The 27,452-nt window shown below is 40.6% G+C and overlaps 1 protein-coding gene across 12 annotated transcripts in view; it reads left to right on the top strand.

Annotated features, from left to right (window-relative positions):
- The window catches only part of GRIP1 (glutamate receptor interacting protein 1), a 331,519-nt gene extending 305,881 nt beyond the window's left edge, over window positions 1–25,638 (top strand). For 7 of the 12 annotated variants that reach the window (XM_087764278.1, XM_087764283.1, XM_087764281.1 and 4 more), the window contains 9 exons: window positions 3,951–4,128; window positions 5,222–5,361; window positions 5,526–5,714; window positions 9,124–9,277; window positions 11,381–11,581; window positions 13,963–14,074; window positions 16,716–16,949; window positions 24,229–24,375; window positions 25,402–25,638. In XM_087764278.1, the coding sequence (XP_087620404.1) occupies window positions 3,951–4,128; window positions 5,222–5,361; window positions 5,526–5,714; window positions 9,124–9,277; window positions 11,381–11,581; window positions 13,963–14,074; window positions 16,716–16,949; window positions 24,229–24,375; window positions 25,402–25,638 (1,592 nt within the window). Of the gene's footprint in view, window positions 1–3,950; window positions 4,129–5,221; window positions 5,362–5,525; window positions 5,715–9,123; window positions 9,278–11,380; window positions 11,582–13,962; window positions 14,075–16,715; window positions 16,950–20,088; window positions 20,295–24,228; window positions 24,376–25,401 lie in introns of those variants that run through there. The other 5 variants (XM_087764280.1, XM_087764277.1, XM_009463213.2 and 2 more) reach the window with 3 other exon arrangements.
- Window positions 25,639–27,452: the final 1,814 nt, after the last annotated feature.

The following is a 27,452-nucleotide window of genomic DNA, read 5'->3' as shown; positions in this document are numbered from 1 at the left end:
AGCTTCTATTTCCATTGAAGTTGGTACACAGTTTCTGTTGCTGTCACTGAAATGTGGATTTCAGTCTCCGCCTGTCTTTGGTCTCTTAGGTATTGCACGCCATGGTAGCTGGTACAGATTTTAGTTTGAGTGGGATTCTTATTCCATGGTTTTCTTTTACACATTCACATTGCTTATTTTACAGTTACATCATATATCTATATCAAGATTCTCACACAACTACCGTGTCTTATCCAGACACGATTGGTGTAACTGAACAGATTCAAATGTAAATGGACAGCTGCTCGGAGACCTACTGAACAGAATTCCCTATACAAGTGGTTCTTGTAACAGTTGACTAACTGTCAAAGTGTAATTGAAAGTATTTATAGCAGATTTCAGGTACTTTGAAATCTAAAATGAATGAGTGTGTCCTGAAATGCTGAAGAAAAAATATTTAAAAAAACAGCGGCAAAACAGTAGCAAAGGTGTACCAAAAAGTGTACCTCAATTTAAATAAATTTTTGTTTATTTGCCATTAGTTTATTTACGAAAGTCTCTTTTCTCACAAAGGGAAGAAATGTGCTCCTCAAACTCAACAGAAAAAAAATCCACAAGAAAAGAAAAGCCTGATGCTAATAGATGAGTAGGCATGGAGCACTCCAAAACAATTTCTAAATCACAGAGTGAGATTAAGATTTCAGTTTTTTTTAATATCTTGTGGTATGCTTTTTTGAGGAGGGAGAGAGCAGGGGTTCTTTCTCCCTGGGTTCTCATTCCCTCACTGTCTTTCAAACTCTCTTTATATTTTAAGTATTTCTAGCTTCTAGCTCTTCTTTCTGCCTTCTGTTTTTCCTTCCTCTGCTGTCTCTCCAACTCCTCCCTTCTCCAGAGAGCTCTATGCGTCTCCGAGCTGTGTTCCTCAGAGCCAACCGTGCAGGTGAGGCCAGCAGCAGGGTAGTACGGGTCGTGTTCCCCCAGACCGTGCTGCTCTTTGCCCTTTCGTCTGTATGGATCAGACGTTACTCTGAAGAGCAAGGGACTAGTGGGCAGAGCAGAGGTGCTGCAGCACAGAGGGTCTGCTTTCATTAAATGTGGTTTCCAAGAACTATCCACAATTGCATCACAAGAAAAGAAAGAAGGAGAATCTCAAAAACATGAGACCCGAAAACATGGTAGTTTGATTGTATTTCTTCCCCAGATGGAAGTATGTTTTCAGCAGTTTTTCTCTTTTCTTTTTTTCCTGCCAGCTTCCCAAACTGAGGACAATTTATCTCCTGATTAACCTAATGGTTACCACCCTTTTTTGGATATCAGAGTTCTTTACATTCATGGCAAAACTGGCCTTCATTGTGAATTCAGGCACGTGCATGCCATGTTCTTGGATGGCTCACATTGCTGCTGCCTGGAAAGAGCACTGAAGAGTGCAGCAGTTTGACATTTGTTGCGTTCTGCCATTAATTTTCTTAACTAGGGCTAACCAGAACACAGACATAATGGACCAGTCTCCAGTCATTCACTAAGATCTATAAACTTCCAACTCTCATGTGGCAGGGCTGCTGTATGATTAATAACTTATTCACTTACCGTTGATAGCAGAGAGACATCAGTATTGTGTCGACCCTTAGGAAATACTGGCTATTACATTTTGAATTAGCTTGGTGGATTACGTTTCATCCTTCAGTTGAAGTCTTGTACTGTGTCAGTGCCACACCTGTGTAAATGTTATCAGCATTAGATCCCAGAGGATTTGTCGTCGTTCCATAAATGCTCTAGCAAGCAAGCAAGAGCTGCCACTCTTCTGCTGTGCAGCGGCAGCTTACGTGCTAGCCCACTGTATGCCGGCCAGAGGCTTCCAGTGGGGTCTTGGGAGTTGGGTGCTTCTGGAAAGAGCATGTCAGATATAAAGCACAGTTGATGTGAACTGAGCCAAAACACTGATGATAACGCCCCAAGTAGGAATACAAGGCCAACGCTAGGCATGAAAATCCCAGTATTCTTTGCTGAATAAACACCACTAATTCTTCTCTCCTTTGATTCTATACTTGTACTACTTTTTTATGTGGACAGCAAGGGGGAAATAGGGGGGAGTTGGGGTGGGGGGAGGCCAAAGGGCTAAATTTTCTGCAAATTGGGAAGGAACAAAGTAGCTCCAAAGATATTGGTGTTCCTCCAGCTCTGCTTAAGTACCATGTTCAGCATTAGAAGAAAGCAACTCTTTGAACCTTTGCTAGGGATGAAGGGATCTTTTTTCCTTTTAAAGTTTTTCTATCTACAGGAACAGAAGTGGGAACATTTGAATTTTCTAACTTGTCTCAGGTTAGTTCTAGTAACATTTACGGAATGTGCATCCTAGACATTTTCCACACTCGGTGAGCCGTTCAAAATGTCATTACCCACAGATCTAGGAAAAGTTGCCCGCCAGGCCAGACATCCTGGCTGAATACCAATATCATAAGATGGGCAAGGGAGCATTTATTATTTTGATCTGAGGAGAAATCTGGCATTTTAAATTTTAAAATATCCCTTCACAACTCAAAGATACTACAGTTGATTGCTCTCCTGCTGTGGTATCTTTCTGATAATATGTAAAAAACATGCACTGTATAAGGAGTATACAGGAGCCTTTCTTGTTGCTGCAACACCTGTTGGGTATTGTTTGAGGAAAATACATTGTATTTAAGCTTACCCAGTGATGAATTCTTCTCCATTTCTGAGGATTGTTTGGTGACACTAAAATTTCAAAATAATGCAAATGACTTCATGCAATATAATGAAATCAAATCTAATGGAGTTATTATTCAACTTAGTTGATAATTCAGAATTCAGAAGCTATTTTTGATTCTGTTACAAAAGCTTAAAACTTGTCCATCAAAACATGGGATATATTTCAGGTTCTCTTAGTAAGACAGCTGCTCATCTTACCATGACTTTTGACTTTTCCCACAATTCTTTTAAGGAAGTTTGGTTTTAAAGCTTTTGAATTATCTTTTATTCTAAATACCTTCCATTCAGTTCAAGCAACAGATAAGTACCAGTATTTATACAATAGTAGTAACTTGTCTTTTCTCTAATAGTGTGCCCTTGCAGCAAAAGCGGCCAACAGCTGCATCAGGCAGGGCACTGCCAGCAGGTCAAGGGAGGTGGTCCTTCCCCTCTGCTCAGCACTGGTGAGGCCACACCTGGAGTGCTGGGTCCAGTCCTGGGCTCCCCAATATCAGAGAGACATGGACATAGTGGAGCAGGTCCAGCGAAGGGCCACAAAGATGATGAAGGGGCGAGAGCATCTCTCCTATGGGGAAAGGCTGGGAGAGCTGGGACCATTCAGCCTGGAGAAGAGAAGGCTCAGGGGGGATCTTATCAATGTATATAAATATCTGAAGGGGGGATGTAGAGCAGACGGAGCCAGGCTCCTGTCAGTGGTGCCCAGTGCCAGGACAAGAAGCAATGGACACAAACTGAAACACAGGAGGTTCTTCCTGAACATCAAGAAACACTTCTTTACTGTAAGGATGACTGAGCACTGACACAGGTTGCCCTGAGCTGCTGTGGAGCCTCCGTCCTTGGAGATATTCAAAAGCCATTTGCACACAGTCCTGGACAACCTGATCCTGGTGGCCTTGCTTGGGCAGGGGGGTTGGACCAGGTGACCTCCAGAGGTCCCTTCCAACCTCAACCATTCTGTGATTCTGTAACAAAATAGCCTGAAGTTATATTTTAATAGGAAAGAAGATAGAAAGATTTTAAACAGCATAATAATAAATAGAACAAAGGGAGTTTTTCTATTAACTGCAATGTAATCATGTTTTGGCAATAAAAAAGGAATTGCACAAGAGAGATTTTTTTCTTTTCAAAATAATCCAGTAGAATATGATTAAGCAGTGTATCTGAAATGTAATCCTTTGCAAATGTTGTTTGGTTACCAGTCACTAGACTGAATGTGCTATTTTTTTCATTCCTTCTTTCATAAGAAACCAATTGCATCCCCTTGGCATTTATTGCAGATGAACAGGAGAGCTCTGGAGCAATTATTTATACTGTTGAGCTGAAGCGCTATGGTGGGCCTCTCGGAATTACAATCTCTGGTACTGAAGAGCCCTTTGATCCCATAATCATTTCCAGCCTTACAAAAGGAGGATTAGCTGAAAGGTAAATTGGAAAGCAAATTATTTTTAAGCGTTCTTTTTGTCAAAATGAAGATTTATTTTGTTTACCTGAACACACTAATTTTCATGGTTTAACAATTTATTTTTTTATATATAATTCTCCAAATCTGAGTTTATAATCTTTTTGCTGTTGTTTTTTGTTCATTGCCAAGTTCAGGAGCATGAGCAGTACCTTAACAGTATGTTCTTGCACATACTGTACAAGACAGAGCAGAGCACTGTGGTCCTTATTGTAAATCACCTAGGAAAGACTAGTCAATCAAACTGCTCAGTCACAGGAAGGTTTTAGCAGCCTTTTAAAAGCAATAGCCTTGTATAGTACAATAGGTAAGGAAAGCACTTCGTGTGTCTAAGTTTATCTGAACTTACCATATACTTATCTGCCACTTGTCGTATACACACACTGCATCTGTATGTGCACTTACATACACCATAGCAAGCATTATACGAGGAGCAGAAATGCTCCTCATGGTAAGTGATGGGTAGTGAATAATGAAAATGCTAAGGTTTTCTATCGCCTGTTATTTCTAAGATGGGTAGAGTCGTTGCAGTCGGTACCTTTGGTGGTGGTTTCAGGGAGAACTTACAGCACACAAAACATGATACTGTGCACAGCCAGAACAAACAGTGCATTTACACAAAGACAATTTATTTTCTTATCTTGATACGATCCATCCTGAAAGCCACACTGGTGAAATAGCTGGTTACTTACTCACACTGCCATTATCTGTTATGTTGTGAGACTTCTAGAAACTTGACTCGTTTCAGAACTTACTGAGCTGTCTGAGATTGCCCTTAAACAGGTGCGCTGCAAAGAATATCATCCGTAGGTGATTAACTCAACTACTGCAGTAACATAGAAATCCACATCTCCATGCCTCAGCTCTGCTATTGTCACTACAACAAAGGTGACTTGCTTTAAGCGTTTCTAACAAAAGAAGTGCTCTGTAACACAGCTATAAAAGCGAAATGAAAGAAAGAAAAGGAGATGAGACTTTCATGCTCCAGATATGCAAAGAAATTGCCTTTGTTGCTTTTTATGCTCCTCAGTGTTTTACTTCTCTCTCTTATTGTAGGACTGGGGCAATTCACATAGGAGACAGAATCCTAGCAATAAACAGTAGCAGTCTGAAAGGAAAACCTTTGAGTGAAGCCATTCATTTATTACAGATGGCAGGAGAAACTGTCACCTTGAAAATCAAGAAGCAGACAGATGGTGAGTCTGGCCAAGGGTCTTTAATGCATGTGTTGTTACAGATTAACAAGCATTTAGGCCATCCCTGGAAAAAAGTCGTGTCAGTAGTAAAAAGCATGTTCTTAGCACTGCAGTAAAGCAATGACTACCACCGTCTTTTTTTTTATTTTTATAATCCTATTCAGCCACCAGTCCCAAGAAATTTTCTGTCCCTGTGGGTCACTTAAGTGAACTGAGTGATGCTGAAGATGAAACCTCTGCTGCACAGAAGTCTGGCAAACTTTCAGACATCTATTCCACTACAGTCCCAAGTGTTGACAGCGCAGTAGAGTCGTGGGATGGCTCTGGTATTGACACCAGCTTTGGAAATCAAGGTACTATCAAGAAAGCAATTGACATTTAAAGTAGAAATTATTGCCTTCATGGTTGACCTTCCTTTGCCTTACGAGAACTTTATCTGTACCAACTTTAAACCTTGTACTTTGTAATGTGCCGGTGTCTCATTATGACCACACACCTTGCCAGGCAGCATGATTTCTTACACTTGGCTGGCCTCAGATTCATTCTTTCATGACAGTGTGATGTGTTATGAAGCATTTATCAATACTTTAACAGGTTTTTGTTAGCTTTACTGACATCTGAATAGCCTGGTCCATAGCTCATCCACAACTAAATGAGTTTTTCCTTCAAATACAGATCAATGCAAGGCAGAGAACACACTGAAGATGTTCATGAATTTGATGCCCATATGCAGTAATTTTTAACTGACAACAGATTTATTATAAACCACTGAAGGGGGAACATTAGGCATCGCTTATGATTTGTAAATCTTCTGCTTCTTCCTCATTCCTGCAGCATTAACATCTAACTTTCAGCCCTCAGAAACAATCATTGTATTCAAAGACATGATTTTCCTCAACACTAAATTTTCTACTTCTGTTTGACTATTGTTTTATATAGGATTTTCAAATAATCTCATTTTAATTTGTAAGACATTTATTTAGGTAGTGAGGGATACAGACATCTTGTAATATTCTAGATAACAAGAAAAATAACTTCTACACAGCTTCAGTTTTTTATTTAACTCTCTTTAAAATGTTTATTTCATAGTAAAGCAGGTATTCCCACTACGTGGCAGGTATTTGGACAGGTAGATTGTTACCTCAAATAATTTTTTCTCGCTCGCTGTGGTTGCACGCATTCTTTCAATTTTATTTCTCTGTTTCTTTCTCTTGCTTCTCAGGAGCTCACGGGCAGTTGTTTTGTACCCTCACACAGAGAACTGAAACTGAGCTCTGCCCGACAGATTTCCCATATAGACTGAAGTTCTGTGCTGATTACTTTCATTGCTATTCTCTAATCTGTCTGCTCAATGATAACACTGGCAGTTTCTTCTGGAAAGCAGAACATTTCCTTTGAAACCTGCTGAGCTTCTTGAGATCAAGAAGTAGCTGATGTCACTACTAGTGGCCATTTTTTTCTGTTCTTTAATTTTTAAGTATTTCTTAGCCTTACTGTATATATTTGTCATCAACTTACTTTAAACAAGGCAGTCTTAGTACATTCAATTATAACTCCTGTTTCCTACATTTTACTTTTAATTTACTGTTACTTAAAACATTTTATTTAGTACTCAATGTACTGGGCTAACCCCCGCAGTATAATTTGTATTTCACTGGAGTTAGAGCTGGGATGAATTTGGCCCCTTTTCTGTTCTTAACTGTTCTAATCAGTTTATCAAAATAAATCATGGTAGATTTTCTCCTGATATTTTTAAGTTCTAAGGAGAAGTATTGCTGAAAAAGTGCCAAAACGATAGTTCTCATTTCCTAGGTAAATTGATGATATTTGGAGCAAATTGTTCCAACTGTGGAAAGGATTGAGGCCCAGACTGCTTTCCTAAGTCCTGATCATTCAAACACCATGCCAAAACTAAACCAGTATCTCAAAACAGGGTTTTTTCTAACTCCCTTGAAAAAATCAGCCCAGACTTGGCTGGATACATGGCACTTCTGCTAAACAGCCTGAGTGTAATCAGATGTGCACCTCATCCCTTGCTGTGGTACTAATATGACCCACATTTCTATTAAAGTTCATTCTGTCTTGACCTGTCAAGTTGAGTTTGGCTTCTCTCCAAACCTTTCTTGGCATAAGCACAGGCTAAGCAAATCGAGGAGTTTGGGGAATGTTTCTGGAACACCAGATAATGTTTTATCCGATTAGTTACTAATTTAATGCTGGTGAGCAGTCTTTTATCTCCTTGAATTAATACCCCATTTTGTACCTTTGTCTAATGTGTCTGCCTTACTAATCCGGAGCCTTCCCCACACAGGAGTCACATTTTTACAACCAAAACCCTTCCTAGAATCTGGGAGTATGTTAATGTCTGCCAATTAGCTGGAAAATGCACACAACTCTGTAGTTACATGGGATTTGAGGGAGACAGGTCTAGACTGATTTATGGAAGCAAATGTGCCCTCTTTAGAGAGGTGACAGCAGTGATATTTGTTAGTCATCAGCAAAACAGAACTTCCTAATCCAATATGGACATCAGAAAACACCAACTATAAAGCTAGAAAAGGAATACGTCAAGATGAAATATATATATAGCAGCTCTACTGTAATGGATTTTGCTTACCAGATCAGCATCAGCTTGTGACAAGTCCATCCATGTGTTCTTCTTGATACATCACTTGGAAGCCAGACTGTCTGGTTCCTACTTGGAATTCAAATTACACTTAATTCAGTTAAAGAAATATTATTGAACTAATACCAACATTGCTTGTATGATAAAAGCACCCAGAAATAAACTGTTCAGATATAAAGGCTGTCTGATACCACTTACGCAGCCTTGAGATATTTGGAAATGGCTGATAGGGAAATCACCTTCTGCAAGATGAGCTTTCCAAGGGTGTATATTGGTCCTGGGCATGTGCGCCCATCATGAGATGGGCCTTTTCTCAGCTCTCGGAGACCCAGCAAAAAGCAGTAGCTCTGCTAAGTGCAAGTCCTGCTTCCACAAAGGGGCATGGTACAGAGATTGCCATGTTGGCCTTTGTGCAGGGCATAAAGTCCTTGCCTCAGCAGTCCCGAGACAGCCTCCCTCCTTCCTGTTCTGGCATTACTCTCATCACTTGAGAGCCTCTGCACCATGCCAACTTTTGCATCTAGGTAGCCATTCTACAGATTGGTCGTATTGTGCATAATTGACACTAATATGTTGCTAATTTTTGGCTACATTGCTTCCAAATTTGAGAAAGTTACAGGAGGAAAAAAAACTTTCTTGCTTGTCGTCTGAAAAGTCAAGTTGATGGAGTTTTTTTAATGCATCCTTGCAAACTCTTTTTTCAATAGGTCGGAAGCACAGTTTTCTGAATAGCTTAGGTTTAATTTTGGGCATGTTGCACATGACCACGTTAACACATATTTAACACATCCATAACACACATGATTTACTTACTAGCATTCAATGTATGATGTCAAACTGGAAACTGATAAATTGTGAAGATGTCTAGAACTAAACATCAGAAGCAGCGGAGACATAAAACAGTAGAACAGTGTTAGATATATTTAAGACTTTGCTTTCAATGGACTTTCACAGGAGAAGCTCTAGAGCACACCTAATTCCAGGCATAATTTGTCATAAATAATCTGACTACTACTGCAAAAAGAAGGTAGCCATCATGAGCCCACATCCAAGTTCTAGAGAACCCAGCTTCAGAGATGGGCTTTTCTGTCATTACAACATATACAGTGCCATAAATATATCATTCATCTTTCTAGGACACAGCTATCAGGCTTCAGGATACAACTTCAATGCCTATGAATGGAGGAGTCCTAAACAGACTAGTTTGTCCCCTCCAAGCAAACCACGAAACCACCCATTTCATGATACAGGGCTGAGTGATGATGAATGGGACCGACCTACAGCAAGCAGGTAAGTTCCCATACAAGTTTCTGTTTTCTGATTTGCAGCTGCAGCAGTGCCTCAAAAACAAACACTTACTGTCTGGAATGAAATTATGTTTTTCTAATGCAGCTGTAACAGCTCTTCCTTCAAATGTGAGATATAGTATTTATACTTTGTGAAACTTATTAGGGTAGATTAGCGACATTTATGGAAGATTATGATGCCAAAACCAAGACATATATTTCTTGAGTTACTTCAGACAAAAAAACACAGCATTTATCTCTTAAGAATAAACAAACAAAAAAATTAGGGCATACCCCTGGGTAAGCTTCAGAAAAAACCTGCTCTGTTTTGCACTCCACAAAAATCAACCTACAAATAAAGTGGCTAAAGACAACTGGCATGTTAATCTTTTGTCTTCCATGAAAATTCTTCATTTTGGTTTGGGCAAAGAAGGAGAAATTACAGTCTTTTTCCATAAATGCTTGAGACATCTGCAGTGATTCAGTAGGAGAACAAAGTGATCCAGGTAGAAGTGTGTCGTCCAAAGCTATGGTAGTTTGTCATGCATTCAGTCCTCCTCTTCTGAGAAGTAAATCTCCTTTTCAATGAATTTCTCTTCAGGCAAAAGAACTTCCTGAGGGAAAAATGCTTAGCTGACAATGCTTGGAGATAGTGAAAGACCTGAAAGTCTCTTATTCCCTATTCTAAGGACGATCCGGCAGTGGAACCACTGCAGAGACTTGGGTAATTCCTGCCAAAGAACAGTTTTTCCTCAGACAAGGGAAGACAGACATCACAGTTCGAAAGATTCTGTGCTCTTTGTACCCATCCTCAGGACTTGCAGACATGCACGTCCTTCATTAGAAATACAGCTTCTTGGTGTAGTAGCACAATGAGCCTGAAATCCCAGTCTGGGAAATTAAAGTTTAGTACTAAAGAAAACCTTTCTGGTTCCTGTATAAACATACTGGATAAGTAAATCCATAAGGTCCAGTCTGTTATCTTTGAAATGCAAATCAAGGTAAGGCTTAGATGCCAATGCTGCTTTTCAGAATCTGAATGACAAATCATAGAATCATAGAATGTCCTGAGTTGGAAGGGACCCACAAGGATCGAGTCCAACTCCTGTCCTTGCATAGGACAACCCTAAAAATCACACCATATGTCTGAGGGTGTTGTCCAAATGCTTCTTGAATATTGTCAGGCTTGGCACCATGACTGCCTCCCTGGGGAGCCTGTTCCAGTGGTCCACCACCCTCTGGGAGAAGAACCTTTTCCTAATGTCCAACCTAAACCTCCCCGGCATATTTTCCTGCCATTCCCTCGGGTTCTATCATTGGTCGTCAGGGAGAAGAGATCAGCCCCTGCCCCTCCTCTTCCCCTCGTGAGGAAGCTGTAGAATCCTCTGATGCAGGGGATTGCCCAGTGGAGACAAGTCTGGCAAGCTGACAGCTAAGATCTGGGCAAGGGTGAACTCTCAGTCCGTATCCAGCTCCTTTGGTCCCTACTTGTCAGAAGCATACTAGAAGTTTTCATAGGCTAGTAGTGGGCAATATTTAATAAAGGAAATGACCATAGTTTTATTCATACCTCCCATTCTTGCTAAGTTAATATCTTTAATTTAATAGCAGCACCTTTATCCACAGTTAAAGCCCATCTTTTGTTTCTCGGATGAGATGCAGCCATAGATTCCAGAACACCTACTGTTCTGCAGTTACATAAGTAATAGACTGAAAAAGTTGACGAGCAGTGAACTGGGAAGCTGGATTGTAAAATACAGAATCTTCTAAATGAAAAGCATGTATTCTACTACTATTTTAAAGCACTATTCAACAGCAAGTATGCACAATAAAGAATCTTGTTCTACTTGTCAATGTGACTTGCACCTGAGAGATATGGCACAAATTAAAATAATGATTATTTTAACCCTGTATCTGTAAAATGGATTATGCCACACCCGATGGTGTTCTTATACCAAGTGCTGGAGTACTGGAGAAGGGCATGTCTGTTCTTCCAGCCTGTTAGAGAGATCCCCAGAAAACCACCTCTTCTCTGCCTCTAGCTAAGCATCTTATCTTCTTCTCTTAACACTGAAAAGTAATTTTTTCTTACCTTTATTTTGTGTAGCACAGCTTCCAAGAATATGTGGCAACAGAAGGAGACTGAGACACTGGGAGAGAATCAAGAAAACCATTTAAAGCAAACTTCTGTAGAAAGATCAGGCGGAGAAAGCATCAGGAGCATGAAGAAAGAGAGCAAGATGTGGAAAGTTGCCTCTGGCGGGCAAAGGAAAGGTGGGGGACAGCTGGAAGAGTGGAATACTTCCAGGTAGGAGAACAAAGAGTGCGCAGGACTGAGATCCAGCTGGGCTGGGGCAGGGAGGGGGGGAACGGTTGAAATGAGAAAAAGGAGAAAAACAGGGTAAAAGCAGAACACACATCATTAACATGCTGTTGAGTGACAATGAAATTTCAGTTGGCAAGCAAATGAAACTAGAGAGCTTAAACCGCTCTGTAGCCTGGTGTCTACCTGTCGCTGGCAGGTAGGACAAGTCTGTTATAGTTCCTGCTCCAGGGAAAATTTTTTGCACATCAAAACAATACTTACAGGAATGAGTCTGCCAGATCCTAGAACATCCTATCACCTCCTGAATTTAAAAAAAAAAAAAAAATTCTTTTGTCTTCCATATGGCAATAAGAACCAAATCATAGGCACCTGTGTCTTCATATCTGTCCCACTACCTCTCCTTCAGCATTTTTATGTATCTAGATTTCTGATGGCTCTTTGAATAAGCATCAGAAAACCAAATATATTCATTATAGGTCAAACAGTACTTCACATGACAAAATCAAACTGTCAGGTTTCAGAGAAAAAAGCTATCTAGATAAGAAATTTTTTGGTACCTTTTTTTTTTTCTGCTGCAGTAGCTCAGCTACAAATCAGTTCATTCACGTGGCTGTAATGGAGATGCAAAAGTTGAGCATTTCACAGAGCAGGAGACAAGACTCAGAGAAAAGGCAAAAGAGGAGGTGAGGGCAGAAAAAGGAATTGCTTCAGCTAAAAACAGGTCCAGAAGTATAGGCATCATGATTTCAGATTTCACAGAAGCTGGAGAAGGAATGGACCCCCAGTTCTAGGAAATCCAGTCTTTGCTGTCGCAGACAATTGCCTCAAATAATCCTGTTCATTAACTCAGGTTCCATTTTATATTATAGTATTAGTATGCAATATAAAGAAAGGTATTGTAATGGATAAATTATTCAGTGTTCAGCATTGGCTATTAAAACAACTACTTAGGTTTATTGAAAGAGCTAATTTCAGAAGTCAAGGATCTTTCTAAAATCATGTTTTAAATACTTTCTTATCTTGCCTGGGAGGAATTGCAGCTGTGATCTGAGTAGGTATTCTCACCATTGCTGTATCTATTGCAATATCTTAGAAGAGACCCTGATGCTAGATGGAGAATCATTGCAATAAGAGATTGAAATGGCTGACCATTGTCTGCTTGACTGATTGTAACTGTAAGAAAGCATCTCTGAGGCAGAGTATCATGTGTGTGAAGCATTTGAGCTGACATCTGTTGTGCTGGGCAATTCTCCTATTTAAAAGCTATTCTGTTAACAGTGTTACATTTACGCTATTCTCAGTAATTCATTGTCAAGCAAGGCCTCAGATGCTTCCATAATAGTGTTTGCTCTGTTTATGTGCTGTTAAGCACCACTAGCTGCAGTCCATGGGCAGCTGCTCCAAAGTAACAGCTGCCGCCAAAAGGGTGAATTCTCATTCATTCCTACCTCGTCCTTCCCCTGTGCCTTTCACATAACCAGCCCCCTCCCGTACAGCAGCTCTGACGCTTGTGTGGACCTTCATTGAGCTGATTCCCCTTGCTAAGACAGCAAAAAACTCCTGCTTCCTCCCCACACACACGTGCACTGTAATGGTGCTGCTTTGGGCTGTGTTGCTGCAGTCCACAGGTGGCATTTTTTATCAGACCGCTTTTGCGGGGCAACTTCCCTAAGCATCACTGTCAGCAACATCTTGCTCGAGAGTGTTAGTAATTAGGCTTGGGTGCATTTATAAACCACCAGAGACCTAAGTCGCCATGCAAGACAGTTGCATCCCTGAAAGTTTCTCTGTGTTTGTGTATGAAATGAGTGGAGCGGTTTATATGATGGCAGTCATGTGGGCTTAAACTGATAATGATAAATGCAGCTTAGGCTGAAGGAATCAGGTAAAAAGCACCACCATCCCTCTTTTGCAAAATGCTGTGTGCAAAAGTGAGGGCTCTTTTCATATTCCCTGGGAGAAGTCTGTGAGGTTGAAATGTTTTATTGCAAATATTTGCTACACAGAGCAGCTCTGCACACAGCCACTGGTTGATTCATTAATTTTCATAGGGAGGTTCCAGTTTCAATCCAGTAAAAATGTGCATTGAATTGTTCTTGGAATCCATTTATCTCCTTACCAAATAACTCGCTGCTCAGATCCTGCCAGCTGCTAGCGACTGCCAGGTTATGAGAAGACTTGTCTGTCATGTGCTCTGCATGTTCATCCAGCCTCTCCTGATCAGCGACTCTTCCCCACCCTCCTGCCTACCTACCGTAACGTTCTGTCATTCAAGTTGCAATCTGTGGCAAGGCACGTGTGTAAAATATATTTTTCGAGGGAAAAAAAGTCCACATTTTTTTAACCTCTCATTGTAAATCTAGCTTCGCAGGTACCCATGATAACACCGAGGCTGACCAGGAGGAAAATTTCTGGTCTCAGGCTCTGGAGGATTTAGAGACCTGTGGCCAGTCAGGAATTCTGAGGGAACTAGAGGTAGAACAATCTTAACCTTTCTTTCCAATTATAGAGAAATATAATGGTTTTGGTTTGGTTTACATTCATTTTATTTCCTCCTTCTTTTCTTTTAAGTTGCACTAATCACACCAATTCATTTAAAAGCTTTAACCCCTCTCCACAGGACAAGGCTGACAGGCGTCTGTGTTTGAGAAACATGACTCTCTTGGTACCTACCCTTTACCTTTATATTTTTGCTTGTGCAGCTGCCTCCCCCTCCCCTAACCAGAGCTGTTTTCTTTTGTACAATGCAACCCAAATTCTATAAACATGTTCACCCCAGAGCTTTTGACTTGCAGCTTCTGCTGTGCATAACCATTGATGCTGTCTGCACAGGCAGCAAATGGCGCAGAACTTCTTAAGTGGGCATAACCTTCCTGCAGCAATGCATCCCATTCTCTGACAGACGCTTTATGCAGCTTTTCTTAGCATGTCGTAGGTTGTCTTTTAAACTGAAACTTAATTTGATTAAGATGAACATAAAAGAAAATCAGCTTTTCAAAATGTTTACCTATAATCTGACCACTCTGCAGAAAAAAGCTGCCAATGTGAGAAATGTTTGTTATAAGGCAATTTCTTCACTAGGTAACAAATTTTCGCATTTCATCCTGAAGTTAATTGCAAATCTAATCGTGCTTCATGTTAGATTGTGAGGGGGGTAGAGGGGGAAGGGAACAGAGACAGAGTAACTTTGAGTCTTTATTTTTCTAATCACCTTTTCTCTAAGTTGTCTAATCAGAACAATTAAGCTTATACTGCCACTTAAAGCTGCGGAATGAAAGGTCCTAAAATATTTTCTTTTATGTTCTTTGAAATTCCTGGAGCTGCAAAACTGGCAGAATCTCATTTTCATTTTTATGTTATAGAAAGTCCTTTAGCAGCCAGGAGGAATGTGAATGGCATAACTGGGTGGAAGTTTTTCTATTCAGATTAATTTACTTCCTCAGATTTATGGCTTTTGTGTTGCATGTGTGGGTATCAAAATGTGATTCTCATGTATTTGTTATTGCAAACAGAGAAATGTAGGAGAAAATGTTATACTGGTTTAATTCCATAGTTAGATATGGTTCAGTACCTCAGGCTTCTCTTACAATTTTCAATATTCAGAGCACAATAAAAGGATATGGAAATAGATAATTCCGGAATGGAAATAAATCTTTCATGCTGACCAGAATTCAGTTACTTCAACGCGTTTAATTTTCCTCAGCCTTTCACAAAAGTGAAATTCGGAACTGTAGACGCTGTATCATTTATAGCATCGCCTCGTTGCACAACCCACAGCTCTGAAAAGAAAGCAAGACTCAGTATGACAGGATGCTAAGAATGGCGATGCCTGTATTTTATGAAGTGCCATTGCGTAGTCCAAGGACTCCTTATCGTGCTTCATTTCAAGGTCTTCAGCCAAAGAGCAAAGACAACTGTTGTTTGCCAAGTCCTCTGGATGCTTTTGCTCCATTAGGGAGTAATACCAGTCATTACTGAGCACAAAACAGACTGCTAAGGCTACTATATATTATCTCGTAGTGAAAGTAGTGCTGGAGCTGGGAGAAAGAAGAGTGACAGACATGCTCACCAGAGTCGGAAGCAAACATTTTTTTGCCTGTTTTCCCCTTATTTTTTCCCCCTTCATTTTGACTTCTCATTTTCAAGCAGGCTGCCTGCATCCTGTCCCAGTCAGAGTTAAGGTTATGGCCTTTTAATTTCCCTTTTCACTTGTCCATTGGCACCAGGGAGAAAAAATAGGAGATTCAGCATACCCTATCTCAGCAGTGGCACCTCTGTGTGGTGGCTGTGCCTCCTGTTCCCCAGAGCAGAAAAGTCTTTCGGAAGGGAGTAGGCTCCTTGCAGCGCACGGGTGCTTTTCATGTGAGGCCGTTCCACCCAGTGGATGAGACAACTGCCGTCGTCTTCTTTCAAAATCTCACCCTCCGTGTATTCTTGCATCTAACATAAAAGGCTAGCTTTTACTGAGATTAAAAGCAGCAGCGAGACAGGGGCTCGTATCTCTGAAGTATTAGTGCTAAGCTAAGGCAGTTACCCTTGCAATGTGCATGTTATGCAAAGTTTCTTTCCAGGCAGTGAGCTTGCCTGCACTGAGCTTTCCCCGGCCTGGGATGGTGTCCGGGCACACTCCCTGCCGGTGCTGACTCTAGAGCTGCCTACATATTCTGCTGACTCACATTTTTTTACCTTGCACACACAGTCTGAATTGTAAATGCCTTCCTATAGCTCCGATTCCAACAAATGTAATTGTGCCGCAACTTAAATATAATTTTATTTACATGTAAAATATTTTTTTTAAAAAGTGATTATACTACACACTCTTCAGTCTGCCAGGGGACTAGCTTACAAGCATAGCCGTTCTAGTGCTCAGTATTTTAGTTTGAAATGCCATCTGAAAACTTTTGCCCATAGGGTTTTGTTCTTGTTGTTGTGTTTTGTTGTGGTCCTTTATTTTATAGTGACTTGCAAGCAGATTGAACATCTGTCCTCTTGCCTTTTGCTGTGCCCTGAGTGATTATGTTTTAACAAATAGAGACATTTTTCCTACTGCTATGAATTAACCACTTACTTAACCCACATCCTGTGTTAAAAATTAACCTGTTCATTAATGCTCTAGGCCACAATTATGTCAGGAAGTACAATGAGTTTGAATCATGAAAACCCACAGCCTCGTAGCCAGCTGGGAAGACAAGCCAGCTTCCAGGAAAGAAGTACTGTAAGGCCACATTACAGTCAAGCTACTCGTAGCAACACATTGCCATCAGATGCGGGGAGAAAGTCCATGGTTCTGAGAAAAATTAAGCAAGAAATGAAAGAAATCATGTCACCAACTCCTGTGGAGTTACACAAGGTCTGTAATTTTCTTCTGACAGCTTTGAAATAATATATTCAGCATAGGGAATCTAATTATATGGCAATACAGTAAGCACTTTTTATAATGACTCCACAGATGTAATTTGGGGGCCGTGCATATTAGTTCTTACAAACACATTAATGATATATCCTTGTGGGGGAAACAAACAAATAAGATGCATCCTTGTCTACTATTTCCTTTTACAACAAATCCTCAAAAGGGACTGCTGTTTTGCAAGGAGGATCCACTGGTAATTTGAATTGACAATACCAATAACTCATCTCTGCAAAATGTGTTCATTAAGAAAGCAAAGTTTAATTTCTAGAAAATACATTTCTTTAGGAAATTACTCAGGAGGGTTTGGGGCTCCCATTGGTCCTTTTTCAAATTAACACTCATTTTGAATCAAATACATGAGACTCGATGTACATAATATAGAATGTTATTTCAAATTGGATATTGCTTCTCTTCATAATTCCTTTGCTCTAAAAAGGGTAATTAATCTTCGGTCTATGCAACTTTTCCCTGTTCAAGACTGTTGAAATCACCTGGTGATATGAAGGTGGCTCTGCACCGCAAGGAATTACTGGATAAAGTATCTTCAGATATGCGGAGCAAACACCCTACCAGCTTAGGTCTCAAGTCCAGCGAGGCAATAACAGCAACCAGTTTCCAAAACTCTGGGGGACGTTCTAACGCTGTTCTACTCGATGGGAATGAGCCTCCCATCTCCTGCACCCGTCATCCTCTTAGAGGTCTGAGATCTTCCCAGAGAGGAGGCAGAAGCATGGAGAAATTTCATTAAGACATCACATGTTGTCGTTCTCAAGTGAGCTGGTTTGGTTTCTAGCCCCTGCAGGTGTGACTGAGTTTAGTTTGTAGTTCATTCAGCTGAGTTCAGTGAGGGAAGGACTCACTGAGTACGGGCTAAATGAATGTTTGTAGAAGGTCGGAGAGAGTGGATCTTACACATGGCAAAAGAATCCATTGCCAATGTAAACAATCAGTAGGATGCGTTGTGATAGTTTTAAGCTATTCATATTTCCAGCTTGATGTGAAGTGATTAATGGAGTCAGTTACTGTGCTCAGTCTTCCTGAGTGGCGAGTAAATGTGAGATATGAAACAAAACTACACCAGCAAGCATTTCGTGGTGTGCTCACGTTCAGCAAAGGCACAGTTTTCTCCTATGGATTATAAAACCAGCCTTTCATAATTGATAAAACAAATCCTTTCCTGGAAAGGAGTCGTCAGATTTCTATTAATGAGTTGGTATTCTGTGATAGCTGGTAGCTCTTAAGAGTCCTGGGCAGTAAAAAATACCCTGTCCTTGAGCTTTCTCTCTCTTCAGTTGTCTATTTTTTAAGATTGATGTGACCTTCCGTTTTAGTAATTTCCAGTTTTTGTTCAGACAATGTACGCACTTTTCACTGTCTGCTGAAGTGATGTTGAGTTTGCTTATGCTGTCCATTCTGTCATCCAGAAAAGAGTAATTTCCTTTCTAAAAATCTAAAAGTTGAATGTGCACCAAGGATTTTCCAAATCCTTACAGTCGTTTAAGAAAAATAGAAACCAGTGACTGGATCTTACGGTCCGATTCACCAAAGTGGGCTTGTACCCCTGTGGTCACACATGCAGGTTAACCCAAGCATCATGGCTCCTTTTGTATTCATGCCCATGTTAGCAAGTTCTTATTTTTTAGTTTTCTTACTGGTTCTTGTGTAGCAATGTGCCTGTTACTTTCTCTCTCCTCCTTCATTTTTGTATTAGACCTCTAGTTTAACACTAATAACCTGCTCAGTTGCTATTTCTCATGGACAGCTTGTCCAGTGGTAGTTTTCCAGAAGAGCTGCAATGCCACAGGAATGACTTCACTTCCTTGGCAGAGAAATGCCTTGATTTAAGTATTTTTCATAACAGGTCTTACTGGCAAATGCGCTCTGCCCTCTGCAGGCAAATGTCTTAATCAGCTGGGCTACTGATGGGACAACCAGTGAAATAAGCACTGTTTTGGAAAACTGTGATGGTATAAACAGTGTTTGAAATACAAGCTAAGACGTAGCTTGCCTGAGACTTACCTCAGCAAGATGTTCAAGCGTGTACTTGACTGCATGCTGCCGAGCTTTCCCAGTTTCTTCAGCAGGACAGCTCAGGTGCCTGTTTACTGCCTCGGTGCGATGAGTGTGCATGCCTCTTGAGTCAGGGCCTACGTGCCCTGTAAATCAGAGTTCGTACCTTAAGTCTGACTGCAGAAAATGGGCCATCTAAGGTCGATGTTCCACTGGTTTTTCATAAACTGATTGTGAGAGAGCAAGAATGATTCTGCCAAAGAAAAAGCTACACATAAAAATGCAACGCATCAATGGGCAGTCCGACTGTATAGGGTAGGAGAGAATAAGACTGGATAAAAACTGCTCAGGCTACAAAGACAAACGAGTAAGTCTAACGGAACAGCGTGGTGAGCAGATGACATCATTACTAGCTTGTCCTTCTCAGATAGACACCTGTCAGAAAGGTAACACAGCCCTGAGGATTATTTTGGTGAATGCTGCAAACTTTGCAGCAAGTTAACCTGAATTCTTCACTGCTCTTTCTTACTTCACTGCATTACGTTCACCGAATGTGTACTTGACCTGTCTTTGTCCTGAGGAAGCTACGATTGAGATAAGTGTCGTACAAATCTCTTCAAACATCGCTTTAATAAGTAACATTTAATTTAACTGGCTAGCATATTGCTATATCAGTACCCAAATTTAATTAATGCCTTTAATTGATTTTATCTACCTAGGTAAGCATATAGATTAATATTTTTCTAAAAATCATAGCAGACCATTTTTTAAAAGTTTCATAGAGCACACATTCCTCTGAGAGCAAAAATATGCACTAGACATCAGATAATTTTTCAATATTATTATTACAAGTAGTCATTAACTTAAAATTATAGTCGGTTAAAATACCTCAATAGCTGATCTGTGCAAGATGTATGAATTTAAATTAAGCATTTTCCCATAGATTTGAGAGTGAAGAGAGGCATAGGAACAGACTCAAAACTTGTAAGCCTCTGTTTAAAATGCGTAACTATTTAATTGCTTATGAAATATGAATTAAATTTCCATTTCGGCTTTCTTTTTCCCTTAGGCTCCTGATGTAAATTTAAAAATCTAACAAATTGCCCGTAATGGAGATTTTGCTGTTGAGATCAAACCTTCCAAACAGTTGTGATCAGAAGTACAGATAAAACAGCATGATTTAGGTGTTGCATGAATTGCCTCAATCTCATACCCTTCAGACAGGGCTGCGCTACTGGCAAGTGAAGATGAGAAACCTGTGTGGTAAGGCTTTGCCCGTACCCGTTATTAAATAAAAATCTGGGTATTTCAGAGAGCAGGGTTTTTACTCTGAGATTCCCTTTTAAGAATATATGCTGCCCTAAAAAGAAGCAGCCCCAAAATTACAACCTATGATACAAAAGAAAATTCTCTGCAGATGACTTGCACCTAAAAAAGTGACAGCTGTCAAACATGCAACAAAGTTAAATTGCAACCTCATCCCTTAAGTGAATGAGTTTCTTTAATTTCCAAGCTCCTGTTAAATAAATCAAAAGTCAAGAGAAGATAGCCATAAGGAAAACAGGTTTTTAAAATCTTTCATGATCTGAAGAACCAGAGAAATGAGAAAATATTACATAAAAGTTCTGATTGCAGGGTAGTGAGTAATCCCCTTCCAGAGGGCTCAGTCCCTATAAATCAGCCCAACCTGAACAACTATGGGGCAATAAAAGACTCTGGGTGACCATGCTCAAGTTAGCTTCCCTCTGTGCCCCACTATTGCAGTACCTCCCACTGTCCGGCAAACGCCGTTTCTCACCTGCACAGCAAAACCCCTCTTTCATGTCCCTTGTCATTTGCAATGCTCCGTTTTTTGACTCACAAGCGGGGCATGAAGTAGCACGTAGATTCCCCAGGCATCCTTAGAGACAAGACACAAGATAAGGTGAGCTAATGTGGAATGGCACCTCCTTAGATCTGCAGAACAGAATTTGTATGTATTTTGTTTGCTAATAGACCACTCACTAAAAATAGGAAAAAAGCAACACTGTCCTAGACCATACGAATGGGACCACCATCTGTAGTACACACAGAATATTCTCCACTCTAGCTTGGCTTTGATAAGGTCTTGACTGTAATCCTGTGTCCAGTTTGGGGTCTGAAAATTAAAGAAGGATGTTAACCTACTGAACAGAGTCCAGAGAAAAACAATCCTTGTTTCACATCACTGCAGAGAAGGAGAGAATAAAGTGATCTTGTTCTCTGTGGATAGCAGCAGGCTTAACTCTCAGCAAGGGTGATACAGTTTAGACCTAAGGAAAACATCTGAAGCACTGGAAGGGATTACTTTAGTAGACTGTGGAGTCTCCATCACTGGAGCTTTTAAAAAGCAGGACAGATAAATGTCTCTCAGAAACGTGTTAGCTGCCGTTGATCCTGCCTTAGGGCAAGAATGCGGTCTAGATGACTTCAGAGAGTCGTCCGTTTCATGGTTTTGTAGCTCATCTGAGGTTGGATCCAGCTCCACTCAACTCCAGTGCCTGAAGGAAAAGGAAGGGGAAAAGAAAAAGTGGAAAGGGGCAGTTCCTTTTAAAAATTGTGCCATCTGTGCTAGGACGGTGCATAGTATCTTAAGTAAGTCTTCTCCTCTTAGGCCCTGTATCACATGTTTACATTTAATTTGCAAGGCTTCTTAAAGAAGCAGTTAACATGAAGCACTCCTGTCCTTTGTGACGGTGTGGAAAGAAAGTTACCTCATTTAAGGAGAATTTATGTCTTGGTCCAGTGCTAATTATTTTTCATTCTTGCCAGGAAATGCACACAAATCTGTCAATAAAATATATCTCCCTCCTTTATTAATGTTTTTAGTCTTGTAGAATGAGTGTCTTACAGCGCTGTTGTAGCAGCTTCAAGCATACTTCAGATCAAAGCCATGTTAGACATGCTGTCATATCACAAACAAAAGCTTCTGTTGATAAGAAACTATCAGAAGTTTCCCAGAGTCCTGCCGGTACGGCAGCTGTGGATACAAATTAAAGTCATTTTCTTCACCAAAAGGGTAGTCAGGCACTGGAACAGGCTGCCCAGGGAAGTGGTTGAGTCCCCATCCCTGGAGGTATTTAAAAGACGGGTAGACGTGGTGCTCGAGGACATGGTTTAGTGGTGGACTTGGCAGTGATAGGTTAACGGTTGGACTCGATGATCTTAAGGGTCTTTTCCAACCTCAACGATTCTATGATTCTATGATGAATTATTTTGAATTTGCAGATAGGTTTTTCAGATGGAGGAAGTGTGACAGGTTCAGCAAGAAGTTACTTTGGGGGAAGATGGGAGAAAAGAAGGCAAAGACCTTCAACACAGCAGCTGCCGGGAAGTTTAAAGTGACAGTTCATACCCAAAAAAGTCACTGGAAGGGAAAAAGCCTTCAGCTTAGTTAATGGGACTTTAGGTGTGGCTTTCTGCTTTGCTGTGCTGTACAGAAGGAGAAAAACAAGGGAAGAGGAGGAACTGGTGTGAAGTGAGGGACAGATACTGGGGGGGGGTATTTGTGCTTCCCATGGCATGAGACAGAGATGTTTTTGCAGCAGCCCAGCCATGCACCGTCCACGTCTACAGATAAAACAGTGCTGATGCTGCAGCAGCTGGCGTTTTATCTCACTTCTCTCAACTGTTGCCCGGCACAGCTACCAAACTTACCAGTGAGTCTGTTTTCATGCTGGTGTGAAGCACTGTTGATACACCACTAAAGCCAAGTAAATTCAAGAAGACTGCAGGGAGCAGGAAAAAAACCCCACACCCAAGTGTCTGTGCTCTTTGTTGATCTGACCAAATCCTTCACTCCTGCTTTGAGACAACCTTGTCCGTTCTTGCTTACCTTTTCACAATGGCAGCTCAGGCAGGATCTCAGAAGCTTTCTGAAGGCAGCACCAGCCAGCGCTGCGCCTTGGCATTCTTCTGTGAAATACTGACCGAGTCCTCAGCAGCCCGATCTGAATTCAGTCTTGGCCCTGCCTTGCGCAGATTGGGCTAGAGACTCCCCAGGGTCCCCTCTGGTTCGAATGAGTCTGTGACTCAGAAACACCAGAAACTGTCAGTGGCCAGCACACACCAGGATGCAGCACATGGAGCATTGCTGATACCCAGCCATTATAAAATTCCAGAGCGCTCTTAATGTTGTCGTTTTATCAGCCAAGGTACGTTGTGAATCAGTAGTTTGAACCCGAAGAGAGAAGAATTATAGCAGCAACAGCCCAGTTTGGACTGTGTGACTGTATCTGCACGCACATTTTGTGCCAGCGTCAGCGTGTCAGTCAGATGTCCCACCACTGACACACACAATTGACTTGCATAGATCTGCACTCCTGATGTGAGAGAGAAGAAAAAAAAAAAAAACAACTCACAGAAATAGAAAAAAACTAAGGATACCACATACCTACAAAAAAGTCTGAATCCTTTTCTATCAGAGATCTGAGTTCACAGAACTACGTGCGAGGACTTGTTCTCTGAAAACCCTTCTCCTAACAGTTTTATTAACTTCTATTTCCTGCTTTTGAATGACCGTCTCTTGGCTACGTGACTGTTAGAACGCTGCCTGCAAGCTCTTTCTGAAGGAGCCCTATTCATATTCTCTGAAAAGATTGCATTGTAACTCTCATACTGAGCACTTTTGAGATTAGGCCTTACAGGGTGGACCGCTGCCTGGCTGAAACCAGGCTGGCTAGGGCTTACCGTGCCGGCGGCATTGATGCCCTATAGAAGCTTTGGAAGACACGACACCGATTGATTGTTTGGTTGAGGCCAGGTCTTCATCCCTGAAGCAAAACTAAACTGAACTGGATGACCAATTGGATGCTGGTACTCAGATCCTGGCAACTAGAGAACAGGGTAGGAAAAAAGCCTAAGACGCATAAAAATGACACCACAAAAGGTGGGCTGAAACCCACAGATTTCCAGCTGAGAAGCAGAAGTGAAAAGGGCTGCTTCTTACTGTAGAATAAGGAGGCTTCTGAGAATATTAATATAATGTCAAAATGGGACAACTCTCATATAATACTGTAAGTACTACATAGTAGGTAAGTGAGCTCTCTACTGTAAAAAAAAAAAAAAAACCAAACCAAAAAACCAATCCAAAACACGCTAGGAAGGAAGCCTGCCTAGTGCTTGTAGAAATGTGGGCAAACTTTTTTTTTTTCCTTCTTTTCCTTCTCATCATGTCAAATCACCTCCACAGGTAACTTTGTATAAGGACTCTGATGGAGAAGACTTTGGGTTCAGTGTCTCAGATGGTTTATTGGAAAAAGGAGTCTACGTTAAAAATATTCGACCAGCTGGCCCTGGCGATCTGGGAGGTTTAAAACCATACGACAGACTTTTACAGGTAACATTTCTGGCACCACGCAGGTTTAGCATGAAGGGACAGGACACGCAGATGACTTTGTAAAAAGATTTGTGACCACGCTGCAGGGCGTTTGGGTATCTGTGTACACAGACCCGATTGCAGAATTGCATAAAGTGTTTACATCACTTGTTCAGAACCACTTATTATCTACATCGCTTATTGTATTTTAGATGATGATCAGTATTGTTCTTTTCTGTTTCTGCTGGGAAAGGATATGTGTAGGGGGAGGCGGAGAAGGACAAATGATTGTAATTGCTCTGCGCCAGGGGCCATGTAAATCACTGAGACCCTCCGTAAGAAAAGGCAGCCCTTCATGGTGACTTGGGCTTTTATGCTGCGGCACTAAGGCTAGCTTGTTCTGTAAAATCGTATTTAAAGAAACAAATTCTTTCAGAATGTTGGGTATTTCAGAACTCTAAAGGAGACAAACAAGTGCTCACTGGAAAGCTGGAATTTCCTAAGGCATTTCCAGACAACTTCTGCTGTTCTTGATATAGACTTGAGAATTGTTTCTGTGCTTAATCCAAGTTGTTGATTGACACAGTTGTAATAATGTCATTCTCACCGAGCGCCACACTTCCCACAGTGCCAAGTTGGATCGTGATGGAAAAACTAAATTTTTTTGTCAACTAGCCCAATAAAATACTTGATATGTTAATTAAAACCGAAGAAGACCTGAACTGAATTGAAATTTTAGATGTGATCTATTGCATTTAAATTAATGAGCACCATGAAAGACAGAATAACTATGTGCTGTTAAAGGTCATCTGTGGAGCGGGCATTGTGCAAGTACGCCCACTTTAGCTACATTCTGCTACAGGGTGAGTAGAAAACTTAACCAGTGTCTTCAGACCAGACACCATGGTTAAATAGTCTTGTACTGGGCGATTCTCTACCTGGAATATTTAAATCAGGTTCCACAGTCGCAAGGATAAATCTTTTTCTCTTGTGATCTCATTTCTTTTCCCTAAAATGGTAACAAAAATCGATCTTCTAATCATTCAGGTAAACCACGTTCGCACCAGGGACTTTGACTGCTGTCTAGTTGTGCCCCTCATCGCAGAATCTGGCAATAAGCTGGAACTGGTTATTAGCAGAAACCCACTGGCATCTCAGAAAGGAAGCTCAGAACAGCAGGCTTCAGCGAGCGGGGAGTGGAGCGATCAGAATGCTGCCTTCCTTCAGCAGAGCGGACACGCTAACGTTAACGCAGAGACACGGGACCCTACAAATACATTATAGCAGAAAATCATTTTAGTGGGACGTTCGGTAACGCAAGACAATTATGGTGCTAAATCCCTTTAAGATTTCTCTGAGATGGAGGCTCAGATGCTATATAGCACTAAAAAGCACAGGAGGTCAGCCTGTCTGTCTCAAGGCTTATATTAATTCATGGTTACTTTTGAAAAAGTTTAATACTTCATTAAGTCGAGTCATTCCATTCTGAACAATCTAGCATTAGCAACAGTACAAGAACTCTTAAGGGCCTTTTTTCCCCCCAAATAAGAAACTGGGGAGATGTTTCCAGCATGATTTAAATGTTCCTCTCTTCAGCAGCAGCTGCTGTTTGAGGGAAGAGCACGGAGTTAACCTCTGCTAACAGCAGTGTCCAGGTTACGTGCTTTTTAAGAACATTTTAGCAGAAAGGTGCTGTCTGATGGAAGAGTGGTGTGCTGCACTGGCTTTTCTTGATAAATGGCTGGAGCTGTGGTTTTGGGGACCTTTATTCTGCCGGCAAGAAGGGTGCACTCTCCAGACAGAGCATGGTTTGGATGTTTTAACAAAATGCTCGTAGGAAGCTGCAGCATGCGGTGAACATTACTCCCCCACTTTGGTAAATTTTGTTAGAACGCGTGTTATTCCCTATGCAATGAAATATTTAACGGTATGTCTTGCAACCGGTGGGGATTTTTAAGCAGAGACTTTGTTTAGTGGGATAAAACCTCTGAAGGAGGATTACTGACAAGAGGAAAACTGAAATGAGTTCAGACAAATCAGAAAGGTTTTAAAAGAAAATGGCTTTTTTAAAACTGTGTCAGTGGAAGATTGATACAACAGCTCTTTAACGATCCATAAACCTGTAAACCTGTACTGTCACACGTGAGCTTTTTAAGTCAATTTCTTGAAGGGACAAAAGTCCCATTTAATACGCTTGGTTTTCAGCCTTCTTTATGAAAAACATTACCCCCTGCAACACGTTTTTAGAATTTAAAATTGTAAATATATTTTACAAACACATCACACAAATTCTCCCCTCTGCCCCCAAGCAATAAAATACTGCCAGTTGCTTTATACGCTCACCAGCAGCTGCTTTGGTTTATTCCGGTATTCAAGTTGTTATTGGTAATTCTTGTTATTGGTGAATATAAAGATACTGGATTTGTACATTTGTAGAGTCTCCATATCTAAGCAATCACCTTACGGAGTCGTTTCTGGTCAATTTAAACTGTTTAACTGTATCCCTGTTGCTCTTTCCGATACATGAACAAGCTCACCTGCCCTGCACACACAAGTATCTCGGATTTCTATTTCAGCACTGCCAGGAAAGGTCAGAATGACATTCAATGCTGAATCATGTAAAAAAAAAAAAGTTCATGAGTCACTTAAATATGTATTTTTATTTGTAACAAATAAGTATTAAACTGTAAAGTATTTTTGTACAAATTTAATACTTTAATAGCATGATATTTATCGTCTATGTTATGTTTTTTGAAATTCAAACTGTTGCAAATATTTGTATGGAAAAACTGTATAAATTGAAATAAACAGTGATTTAAAGACATTAAAAATGAGGTAGCATTATTCTACTTTGTATTTTTTCCACAGTTTTTAGCAAAAATACCATGTTTATATTTGTGGTACACTTTTTCCTGCCATATGTGAAGAAAAAAAACAATTGTGAAAAACAAGCAAGCTGTCCAAGTTTTAGTACAATTTGTCTGATGTTTGATTAAACAGCTTATTAATCTCAAAAATGACAATGCAGCAAGTCACACAGTACATAAAAAAAGGTTGAAAGTGGAATGTTATTTGAACTCTGACTTGGAATTTTGCTT

Source organism: Nipponia nippon, unplaced genomic scaffold (assembly GCF_047370975.1).
Source record: "Nipponia nippon isolate SJK-2023a ecotype South Korea unplaced genomic scaffold, ASM4737097v1 scaffold_3, whole genome shotgun sequence".
NCBI classification, from domain to species: domain Eukaryota; kingdom Metazoa; phylum Chordata; class Aves; order Pelecaniformes; family Threskiornithidae; genus Nipponia; species Nipponia nippon.
This window is presented reverse-complemented; position numbering and strand designations above follow the sequence as displayed.